Raw genomic sequence first — 12,065 nt, 5'->3', positions numbered from 1 at the left:
GGATTCTTAACTCAGTGACCTGCCTCGGACCTAGCTTCCTAAACGGGGCGGCAATGAGTGGACTGAATTAAGTGCGCTCATTTCAGAATTCTTGTTAGAAGTGTTTGTTTGTTTTTTCCTTGAACAAAATTCCCCCCTGAGCTCCAATGTGCAGAGCAGCTGAAAGTGGAGCTCTTCTTAGGTGTGGGAACGGGGGAGGGGGGGTGGCAGAATCAGAGTCATGTCCAGTCCTCGAAGACCCTCCCTCATCTCTGAGGGTTCTTCCTGGAATAGGGTTTAAGACCCACGGAGCCAGATCTCAGTGCCCTTGCTATTTTAAATGCCACGGAAAAGAGAGGAAGGCGAGAAGACATCTAACTTCTATTCTCCACACCTGGGGACACTTAGTGGAGACAAGTACACGGAGTGCTTGGTCACATTCCCATTAAGATAGCACTTTATTTACTTTATAATTCACCCTTTATCCACAGCAGAATCCCGTCCGGTTCCTCTTTCCACAGCATTGTTTTCATTGGATTATCAGTAGCAAGGCAATGAGGCTCTTTCTCCTACTTAAAGAGAACGTAGTCACCTTGCCACTTAGCCAGTAAGAAGTCATGTATGGTCTTACCACTCCCAAGCTGTGTGACCTTGGGTAAGTTAGTTAACCACTCTGAGCCTTGGTTTTCTCCTCTATAAAACGAGGGGAGTGAGTCTAAAGGTCAGTTCCAGTTCTCCAATTCAAAGCCTGTACAATAATGAGGCGGGGAAAAGATCCTATAACCCACAGAGGAACCAAAAATTAAAGGTTCTCTCCCCTCCCAGATAAGCAGATTAGTTATTCAAGGTGTTGCTCCTGTTTTATCTGCGCCAGGTGAGCCTAAAACCAAACTCCAGGATTCTTCCTTCAGAGGAGCATGTCTGTCTTGCATTATGGAGAGTTCAAATGTCTCTTTTAATCAAATTAGCCCTACTGACGTGAGTTTCCTTTCTTATCTGGGTCTGCGGCTGCATATTTATAAACATTATGGATACGCAGTTCTGTGTGCGAGCCCGTCGGCAACAGTGGTGCATAAAAAGAGAGACCAAAAAGTGTTTCTTAAAATCCCTCGCCCCAATCACCCAAGTCCTCTGCTCAGGGTCTTAACCAAATGTTGCTCGCTTACCCCGGATAAGCTGCTTTTTAAGAGTTTTTCTTTTCTGTGAGCTGAGGCTGGATTTTGTTTTATTCAAAGCGACTTCAGCCTGTCACAAGACAGTCTCATAAAATCTGTATCTTGGCTTAAGCGGGGAAGAAATGAGCCAATCCATCAGCCCAGGAATGCGGCTGTTTGACCACTTCCTAAGGCAACGGGGAAGGGACGCAATCTATTCAATTTATGGGGCGGGTGGCAGTGAGTGATGCACTCCTAAAGGCACGGCGCACGGAAACCCCTGTGAACTTTCGCAGTGATAAAGTTCAAAATCGGAATCAAAGACTCTTCGGCCAGGCAGGGGGGAGGGGATCAGGGAGGGGGAGAGGAAGCCAGCGAGGAAAGAGGAGAAGGGAACAGGGCAAACCCCCTCTTCTAGAACACCCCCAAAGGTTCCCCAGGGAGAGAACTGGAAACGGGGTCTGGAAATAGGGCTTTGGAAAGTCTCTTCCCCTCAGTCTGGATTCTAAAAATGAAGCCCTGTTTAATCATTAAAATGTAAGTTTGATGTGATTACCTCCCTGACCTCGAATCATGCCACCTGTGGTAACCTTGTTATTTGTCATCTTATATCATAAACAAATGCAATTCCAATAGGGCAGCCGATATAATAGCATTAGTTTATATTTATGTCCACTCTTTTCCAGCCTTCATTGCAAATGTAATTTTGATGCCATTGATGAGAGATCTGGGATTACAATTCCTGACCATTTCAACAGACATTTGGGGAAGGAAATAGAAGAAGAATAATTTTGAGGTCCCTCCAAAAACCCAAGGAGGAAACAAACAAGGTAATATAATAGTTTTCTTCATTTATTTTGATTAACTGGAGGCTTATGTTGAAACATCAATGGCTCCCTATTGGTTAGTAAATGAAATCTAAACCCCTTGGCCTAGCAATTTGGGCCTTGCCTTGAGCCCAAGCTACTATTTCCAACCTTATTTGCAATCATTTCCCTCCACCCCGAAGCTTCTGAGTGTCACCTCAAACAAACCCAGTGTCCAATTCTCTCTTCCCACCTCCCCCTTCCCTTATGCCTTTCCCCACTCCTAAACCCCATGTATTCTCTCCATCAGGCTCAGCCGCACCCTCCCCCATCCCTGGCCACCCAAACCTGGGACTCCGAGTTTCAACCCTTTTTATCTCATGGAGCACATAAGCTAATTACTAAAATATATTATGTTTTTGCCGATCTGACAAATAAAAAAGTGTAATTTTGATTCATTCACACCGATGGCTATTGTGTTGGCTGTTGTCATTTTATTATTTGACAACCTAAGGGAAAAGAGGTTAGCGCCCCTGACTAAAAGTCAGGTATTGCATGCTTTACACATTCTTGTAGCACAGTGGTTGACAACCGCTGTTCTAAGGTATGTGACAGCCGGGAACAGCCTTATCCCTTCTGCTGGACCACTTCACCTTGAGGGTATGCGTGGCTCCCTTCTGATTCCTCTTTGGAGAACTTTATAGGATCAAACCCAGAGCTTTTCCCAAGAGTCAGTGTCAATGAGGTTTGATAAATTAATAAATTGCTAGTTGTGCCCTGACCAGTTTGGCTCAGTGGATAGAGCGTCGGCCTGCAGACTCAAGAGTCCCAGGTTCGATTCCGGTCAAGGGCATGTACCCTGGTTGCGGGCACATCCCTGGTGGGGGTGTGTGCAGGAGGCAGCTGATTGATGTTTCTCTCTCATTAATGTTTCTAACTCTCTATCCCTCTCCCTTCCTCTCTGTAAAAAAAATCAATAAAATATATTAAAAAATAAATAAATAAATTGCTAGTTGCCTATAGCAACACCAAAGGTATCAGTAGGTACTACAAATGCTAAGAAAGCCTTATCACAAATTGCTGTGCTTCTCCAGCTCCAACTCTTCCTTCCCAGCCCACAGCTGATTCTAATGGTAAATTTAGTGGTGAACTGGGTGTCTAAATGATTTGTTTGGGATAACAGCACCCAGTCATAAGTCAAGGTAGAGTTAGTGTGAACCATGTCTCTGAAGACACCGGAACCTCAGATAATACTGAGGATGTTCACATGACACTTGTATTTTAATTCTAATAATGGTAAAAATAATTTATTGGAATGTTTTCTTGCCTCCTCACTCCAGCCCCCCACCCTCCCAAAGGCAAGTCCTAGATATTTGTTGTCAGTAGCACCAGGAAGATGCAAACTATTACTTCATCACTAAACCTGTGCTGGTAATGGATTGGCTCTTGCTGGGTTTTGGTTCATTTCTCTCAACCCATCTTTTTTCCCCGAGCCCCCAAAATGCCTTTGGGGCACATCTGTTTTATTTTCCCTCTTTATCAAAACAATTATTATTACCACTCAGCCCAATAATTTGCAATTCCCTTTATCTTTTTTCTCTGAAAGACTGGCCAGATCACTGGTTATCGCGGGATCTCTGGAGGGTCGCACTGGACGTTGCATTAAGCTGGCCCGCAGCCTCGTCCACTGCACACCACGGGGAGAGCTTTCCTTTTGTGTCCCAGGCCCCTCCCTTTCCTTCTGGATTAGATCAGGACTCTTTTATGAAGACCCAGAGGGAAATGGGATTATTAAGAGTCTTGCTGGGTAAAAGCTATTTTGTCTTTATGATGACTTTTTTTGAGTTCAGCTGCTGAGGGGCCTTGATGCCAGAGTGGAAGTTATTACACATTCGGGGCGAGGGAGGATCTCTTCAGCACTGGGATCCCTGCGGAGCACATTTTCCTGATGAAGGACAGAAGAGAGGAAAAGGAAAAGAGGAGAGATTAAAAAAAAATAAAAATCAGTAGAGGCGAGGACACGGAAAGTGGAGAAAAAAGAAGCAAAGCGGAGAAGTATATCTAAGATGAGAACCTACCAGGGAATACCTGTCTCCAAAGGACAGAGTGTAGAGAGATAATCCCGTGCTTATAATACACAGGTGAAGGGTTAGTGGGGTAAGAGCTGGGAAGGGATAATTATTTACTTATTAAACAGCTCATAAAATAATGTAAATTGACCACAATGTTTGTTTATACTGTGCTTTCTGCGACACAGTAAACCCCACTGAAGCTGTTTTAAAGATGGCATGATTTCCGAATAGGCAGGTAATGATACCTATGAGGTGGGCTATTATTATTCTCAAACACATCTGACAGACCGGGAAACTGAGGCAGAGGGAAACTGAGGCACGGGGAGATTACGTATTCTGGATTGCAGGGCTGGGCTGGATTTTAAACCCAGGCTGTCTGGCTCCAAAGCTTCAGAAGCTGAAAAGCCCAATGAAGGTCTTCCCCAAACGTCTATGTGACAAGCTCATTTAGTGGCATAAGGGAAAGACAAACATTTTGCCTGATGGAAACTCCTTTTTCTCTTCCTGTGCCAGCCGTCTGTCTGCGTGGACAATGGGAGATGTGTTCAGGACTGGGGTGTGAGAGGGCTGGAAGCATTTAACACCTTCTCCACTCCCTGCTCCCACAGGCACCCCACTCCTTGTCCTCCTGGCCCTCTTTCCTGTGTACTGAAAACCAGGGCATGTGTTTGGGGGGCAGGGGAGTAGGTAGGATGCTCAGGCCCGAAGCTCGGAAGGTTTTTTTGTTGGCAACACCCGCCCCCTCCTTTCCCCTTTCTTCTCAACCCTGCTCCTCATCTGTGCTAAATGCCACGTTGTTATTGTTCTACTGGATAGGAGCAGCGTTTTCAGAAATGGGGGATTTATTTTTATAGCACAGCTGGTCTGCCAAAGGTCACATAATTTGGCAACCTTCCCAGTGGTTAAAAATTAATTTCTCCTTATTAATACAACCAAGGTCCCATAGGATCAGAGCTCAGCCTTATCTAAACTTGACAGCTTCCTAAACCTTTAGAAGATGCCTTCTCCTGGAGGGCCAGGCACACTACAAGGCCACGGTATCCAGGAATCCAACCCCACGGAATCCTGTTCGGTGAGGAAACCATTAGGCCCCTCAGTCACTTCTCATCAAGGCAGATAAGGCTCTGGAAAATGCTGTAGGCTCTCCAGGACGAGCTGCCACAGTAGCATCCAGGAATGGGTTAAAAAAAAAAAATTTTTTTTTTCCAAAGTGAGTTCCTTCCCTGGAAGAAACAGAACAAAGACTTACTTTTGGGATCAAACACATGTCTGCTACTCAAGGAGGGTGCCTTCAAGAGGGTCCAATGGCAAATGATGGTCAGATGATCCAATACATCAAGTATGTTAACGATATTACAAACTACTTCCCAGACGTCACTTTTCACATCCTTTCCGGTCAGTGTAAGAAGTCAAGATGGTATTACGCTTCTGCTCCATCCTTTTAGAAAAGGAAAATCACACCTCTATTTCCTAAAGTCTTTCCAAACTGCCCTTTCACAGAATATGTTCTGAAAACTCTTTACCAGTGAATCTAGCGCTGAATTCTGTCAGCTCAGAACTGTCCCACGCTTGGGTTACCCAAAGTCAGCTCATTTCCTTGGTTGGTTCAATGAGCAGCTGAGTGAAAACACCAGGCAGGTTACTCAGGAATCATCCAGTCCAGTGGTCGGCAAACTCATTCGTCCACAGAGCCAAATATCAGCAGTACAACGATTGAAATTTCTTTTGAGAGCCACATTTTTTAAACTTAAACTTCTTCTAACGCCACTTCTTCAAAATAGACTCGCTGAGGCCGTGGTATTTTGTGGAAGAGCCACACTCAAGGGGCCAAAGAGCCGCATGTGGCTCGCGAGCCGCAGTTTGCCAACCACAGATCTAGTCCAAGGTGCCTCTCCCCAGGACCCCACCTGCACCCCAGGCCCTTCCACACTGTTTTTTGCATTCAATTCAATGCCTCTCAATTCAATGCATATGAACTGGCTTCTTTTATACCCTGAAGGTAGAAACCGGCCTTTCATTGCCCCGGTGTGGACTTGACATTCAATAGCCGGGGCTGAAGCCACTTGGTAGACAGCAGGAGTCCTGTTCCACAGCCTGGCGTTCCAGTCCCTGCAGCCTCCCAACCTTCCATTTTGCCAGCTGGGAGCTCTGTGGCCTCCTCTGCGGGCTCCCCAGAATGACAAAGTCCAAACCTGCGGTGCTGCCTGTGCAGTCCCAGCTCTGCCGCACACCTTGGACAAGAAGGGGCTTGCCGAGCCCCCCCTCCCCCCTCCCCCCCCAGTGCTCCTCTTCCCACTGCTTTGCACTGTGTGCTCTGTTGGCAACAGGCCGCGGTTTCACTACCTCCAGCGGCAGTTTATGGGGTAAAGTTTACTGGGCACCCATGGAATGCGGGCAGGGGACCAGTCCCCGGAGCCTAGGGCAGGCTGTCTGTGTAGAATCTAGGAGTTTGTCGTTTGGTCGCTCATTTTATTATGCTTGCTCGTAATTACCCCGCATTTGGAGGGAGACAGGCTGCAAGAGAAATCCTCCTCAGACCCTTATCCAGAGCTCCTAGACCCTCAGTGCTTCTCTTTCAGGATTAGTTTGAACCCAGGCCTGCCTCCCACCGTCCATTTACACCTCTTATCTGATCATTTCCGACAGAAGGTTGAATGGCCCGCGCCTGCCCGGGTCCCTGGCAGCGGCGGTGAAACCCCAGCGCGGTCACAGCGCTCCGGGCGGAGGCGGGTGTTGGGGGTAGATGATCGGACGCGGGTTCTTTTGGCCCGAAGCGCTGCGGACCCTGGGGCTGGGAGTTGCCACCATCTGAAGAAAGCCATTGTCAGGGCCTGAATGGTTTCCTGAGCGTCGCCTAGTCCCCTGCGGACCACGATTAACTCTAGCAAAGGGGAGTTGCGTGGCCAGGCGCTGACAGCGAATGGCTAGCGCCAGGGGGCTCTCCTCTCTGTCTGAAACCGAAAGGAAGGAAGGGAGGGCGGTGGAGGGGGGAGGGAGGCAAGCAGTGAGCACACGCCAAGAAACTAGAGCGCGCATTCCCTCTCCTTCCAGACAGATTCAACCGGAGCCGCAGAAGCTGCGACACGGAGGAGCCGGATTCCCTTAGGCTTGGCCTAGAAAGCTGATCCCCACCCCCGCAGCACCCCCTCGATTCCCAGGGGTCACCAGGTTCTTTCTGCCACCAGCCCTCGCCAGCCCTAGGGCGTTAGCTCTGCGGGCCTGTGCGCCCCCCCTCCCCCCAACCCCTCCAAGCAGCCCCGCGCCCCAGCCCTGGACCTGGTGGGGGAAGCTGCGGTACAGTCAGTCCCAGGCGGAGGGTGGGGGCAGCCACTGAATCACAGCTCGCCTCGCCTCCATTAACTTGTGTTGATATTAAAAAGAAATCAATCAGTGGAAAGGAAGCATCGGCCGTGACTATTTCTTTTTCTCACGTGGAAAAGCAAAGAGCGCGGCGGCGGGGAGGGAGGCTCGCCAGCCCTGCAGAGGTTTCTCCCGAGCAGGGAGCTGCAGCCGAGACTTTCTGGCCCTGGACAGGGTGGAGGAGAAGCCGGAGCTTCTCCCTGGCGCTGTCCTCAGTCGGGAGGAGGAGGGGCACGGCTGGGGGAGTTGGAGTCCGCCAACTCTGCCCAGGCTTGAAGCCTGGGTTTTGCTTTCGCTGGGGGCATTTGTGCCTAATAGAATGTTTATGGATCGCTGGGCTCCGTTTCTGCTGCGTAGCCCAAACAAATCGATGCGTCGTGAGAGATGGCGCTGGGGGCTGGGGTGCGCTGGGGGCCACGGCGTCCCCACCACGTGGGCGCCCGCGCCGCGTGCTCTTCACCTGTCTCGGCGCAAGGCGAGCGCTCGGCGCGCAGCGCGGCTGGAGGCAGTGCCGGCGGCGCGCATTCCCGCGGCTCCATCCAGCTGGCTTCTGTCCGTCTCTCCGCCCTCGGCTCGGAAATCCCACCCCGGCTTCCCGCCACCCAGCTCGGCCCGCGCTCGGATCCCCCTGCCCCGCCGGCCCGGCCTCAAAGCCGGCTCTCCAGGGATGAGGTGGGGGTGGGGGAGGAGGGGGGAGAGGGGTAATGCAGCGCATAGTGGAACGCGCGAGGCAGAGGGGGCGCTCGGGGAGGGCCCGCCGAGCGGTCCTGAGCCCCAAGCCCGAGCGGAAGGCAGGCAGAAAGGCGGCGGTGCTGCGATCCTGCCCAGCGGCGTGCCGAGGAGTGGGGGCGCCGAGGCTGCACGCCGCCGAGGGGTTATTTGCTCAATCGCCCTCCCGCTTTCACCTTCCGCCCTCCTTTCCCCCCGACTGCTCGGAATGGGTTCCCGCCGCCGCCGGCTGTACCCGTCCCCTCCCGGCCGGCGCGCACCGGGTGAGTCAGAGGTCTAGCTGGGCCTCGCCCTTTGCCACCGCCGCCAGCTGCCCGGGTGCCAGTGGGCTGCTCGGACGGAATCCTGAGCAGCTCCGCGTCCCACCAGGAGGGTGACCTGCCCGCGCTCTGCGCCTCCGGGCTTCTCTAGAAATGACGCAGGGCGGCGAGGGGCCGGGGAGAGGGGGCGCGCCTGCGGAGAGCGCGGAGGCAGGTGGCGGAGCGGGAGTGGGTCCCATCCTCTGTCGCACACACGTACACACTCCATCCACACAGCGCTCGGGGGTGTGGGGGGGGGGCATATGTGCGAACATCTGGGGTAGAAGATGGCCCCTGAGTCTTCACGACCCCTCCCGCTCTGCACAGCACACAGAACCTGAAGTTGTGTGTGTGCGCGCGCGTGTGAATGTGTGCCTGTGTGCGCACCAGTGTCCGCGCCCTCGCACACCCGGGTCTACCAGAGACCGTGCCTGGATACATAATATACCGTGGGCATCCTCACCGCGCGCGGGAGCGTGCACACAAGCACACACACACAGCGAATCACACGAACATACATAATTTATGCAGCCTTCAGGTCTGTGGGAGGTAATTTCATTTCACATCAAACTGGGAACTTGGACTCAAGGCAAGAAGGAATGGGGAGGCACAGGACGCCTCCCCAAGTGGGACCTGCACTCACTCTAGGATAGGGTTTGCAGCTGCCCTGAAGATCAGTCGCGGCACAGAAGGCGCAGCAAGCATGAGGGTTTGGATAGGAAGGGATCAATGCTGAATCTTCTTCCCCTCAAATAAACACCCGAGCTTCAAGTGGGGCGTGTGCCTGTGTGAGGAGGGGAGAACCAACTTCCCCTTCGGTCAGAGCAGGCCCCCGCTGGCCCCACCGGCCCTGGTGATGGGAGGAGGTGCCCAGGAGGCTGCCAGGGCTTAGCCGGATACTGCAGCCGCAGCCTTGGAAGTGCCGCTGGGTGAGGGCACGCCAGGGAGGTTTCTCCTCCTTTCCCTTCTCCCTCTTTCCTCATAGATGTTTCCCTCGCTCTCAGTCACCTGTAGCAGCAGCTTCCAAGAGTTTAGTCAGATCCCAGACACGCTTCTCAGAGGAGAGAGGGGCTCACCCTGGAGGGTGGTGTGAGGAAGGAAGAACAAGCCCCACCATATTCCCTGACACCAGAGATCCCTGTTCAGAGAGTTGTACCCCTTACCAGCCCCCCCCCCCCCCCTCAACACACACACACACTCTGGCCCCAGACATTCGGGCCTTGGGTGCTTATCTCTGCACTCAGTCTACACACCCTTTTTGGCAGTGGCTGAGAACAAATTCCACTCAAAAGTTTCTAACCACTTCACAAGAGAGACCTTGGAGGGCCACGCAGTTGGTTTTATCTAATAATATATTTTTTTTAAAAGGACACGATTTACTTTCCCAGAAAACACGTGGCTGCGGGAAGGAGAGGAGGGTCGATGGACCACCTGGGTCGGCCAGCAGCACCCAGCCCCAAGCCCCCGGCTCGGCGGAAAGCCCCACGGGCTGAGCCCCGCGATTCTGAGGCGGATCCGCACATTCTGCAGAGAACCCACAGCACTGGGAAACAACTCGATGCTTGCCTTTCCCAAGCCCTTCAGTTAACATTGCTCAACGCGGCTCCGTGGAGGGAATGCACATGATTTATATTCCGCTGGCTAGGTTGAAGAAACTCCAGGGAGATGTGCTCTGCTTCAAGAAAGGGGGAAAAATCCCAAAAACTGAAATGCAGAAAGGCTTTGTAGTATTTTTAAACCTTTGATTCAGTCCATATGTGACATCTGAACACCGCCAAATTCTGTCTATGTTTCAACACACACACACACACACACACACACACACACACACACACTCACACACTCCTCGCAGGAGAATAAAGTTGGGTTTTAGCAGTGGCGGCGGTGGTGGTGGTGTAAGGTAGGGAGGGCCGAGTGGGATGGCTCTTTAAATTATTCAGTATTGAGGATGCCTCCTTCTATGCCATTCCTTGTGCCCCCCCTTCCCGCCTTAGCAGTTACTTTTAAAGGGAAAGTGTGTTGAGATGAATAGAGAAAAGAAAAAAAAAAAACTTTCAGGGCCTTACCTGGTTGGCCTCTCACTCCGCGTCCTGAAAAGCAGAGAGCTAAGAAAACCCAGGTGAGAGGAAACATATCCATTTTGGAGAAAGAGGCTCTCTCCGGGGCGTGATGTGTGGGTTTCTTGTATAATTGTAAGTCTTTGTGTTTTTCTCGCTCTTGTGATCTTCCTCACAGTGTCTTCTGCAGAGGTTTCTAATGGTCAGCGTTTCCCTCCTGGGCCCTGGCGTTATCCTTGCTGGATCCCCACCTCACCGGGAGGAGGGTCGGTCGCTCTTGAAATCAGCCAAGAGGGGAGCCAGCCGGGAAGAGGGGACGGTTCTCCTCTCTTAAAACACAAAACGGATCTATGTCCTCTCCAGTTCCTCAAAGTATCATTTCCTTTATCCTACAACATCACGAATGATTTCCCGAAAGCCAAGCGTAAGGAAAAAAAATTATCATAAAAATAAAAGCCAAGACTTGCCTTAGGCATCACACGGCCCCAGGCAGCTGGGTGATCTCAGAGGCGTAAACTGACACACATCCCCCGGCACCCGGGACCCACGGGAGGGCGGAGGCACCCACCGCCGGACAGCCCGGGTGGGAGGCGGCCGCCCGGCTCTAGCCCTCGCCGGGTTCCCCTAGCGGGATCCTCCCCCAACGGCTACACCCGCTCGGCCAGCCTTCACGAGGGGAGTCTGAGGAAGGAAGCTGCCGGTGCTGGTGCCGCTGCTGTAGCTGCTGGCGGTGCGGCGGAGGCGGCTGGGATCGCCTGGGAGCGAGCGAGCCCCTCTCCGAGTTCGCTCGCGCCCGCCTTCACCTCCACCTCGCCCAGCGCCTCGCCGAGTGTCTGCGCGTCTGAAGATGTGCTGGGGGCGGGCTGCGGGCGGCTGCCTCGCTCGCGATCTCTGCTTCCCCTCGGGCTCCCCCCTGCCTTTTCAGGCAGAGCAGCATGTGGATGTCAGAGCGGCGGCAGAGCTATCCGATTACGCGCCGGCTCAGGGCCCGCCCCTTCTGTGTTCCTGATTAAAGAGGCAGCCGCGGAAACGCGCGGCGCAGAGGCGAGCGCCGCGGCACCCAGCCCGGGCGGGGCGGTGGCGGCGGATCCCCCCCCCCCCCCCCCCCCCGGCCGCGGCAGGATCAAAGTTAAGGCAGCTCCCACCCCGCCGCCCCTCTCTCACCCGGCATCTCCCGCCCACCCCGGGGCTCCTCCGCTTCAGGCTTCGCCGAGCTGCCCGTGCGCAACGCCCCGGAGAAGGAGCGCCCCCGGGCACCTCCAGGGCGTGCTGTCCTTGGCCGTGTCGACGCCGCCCGAAGGAGACTCCGCGGGAAACGGGGTAATCCGTGTTCCCCCCCAATTCCCTGACTGCGATGCCACACACGTAGAACCCAACACAATGCCACGCGCAATGGCGTTGGTGGCGCACGGTGTTTGGAGTAGGGAGCGAGGCGGCAGCTCAGCTATGCGTTTGAACAGGCAGCAGTGCGTGGCGGCGACACACACACGCGCACACACACACACGCACACACACACACACGCACAGGCCCGGCTGAATAAAATCCCAAACACCCTGCGTTTACTACTCAGATCCTTTGTTGTGTCCCAAACACACTCCTCTCCACTCT

The 12,065-nt window shown here is 53.1% G+C and overlaps 1 protein-coding gene across 4 annotated transcripts in view; it reads right to left on the bottom strand.

The window, feature by feature from the left end:
- Positions 1-11,399, bottom strand: part of NRP2 (neuropilin 2) — a 120,062-nt gene extending 108,663 nt beyond the window's left edge. For all 4 annotated transcript variants that reach the window (XM_079782625.1, XM_079782626.1, XM_079782627.1 and 1 more), the window contains exon 1: positions 10,466-11,399. In XM_079782625.1, coding sequence (XP_079638751.1) covers positions 10,466-10,538 — 73 coding nt within the window. In that variant the 5' untranslated portion in view covers positions 10,539-11,399. The remainder of the gene's footprint in view (positions 1-10,465) is intronic.
- Positions 11,400-12,065: the final 666 nt, after the last annotated feature.

Source organism: Cnephaeus nilssonii (assembly GCF_951640355.1).
Source record: "Cnephaeus nilssonii genome assembly, chromosome: 10".
Taxonomy (NCBI): domain Eukaryota; kingdom Metazoa; phylum Chordata; class Mammalia; order Chiroptera; family Vespertilionidae; genus Cnephaeus; species Cnephaeus nilssonii.
Note: the sequence above shows the minus strand (reverse complement) of the source record. Positions and strands in the feature narration are given on the sequence as shown.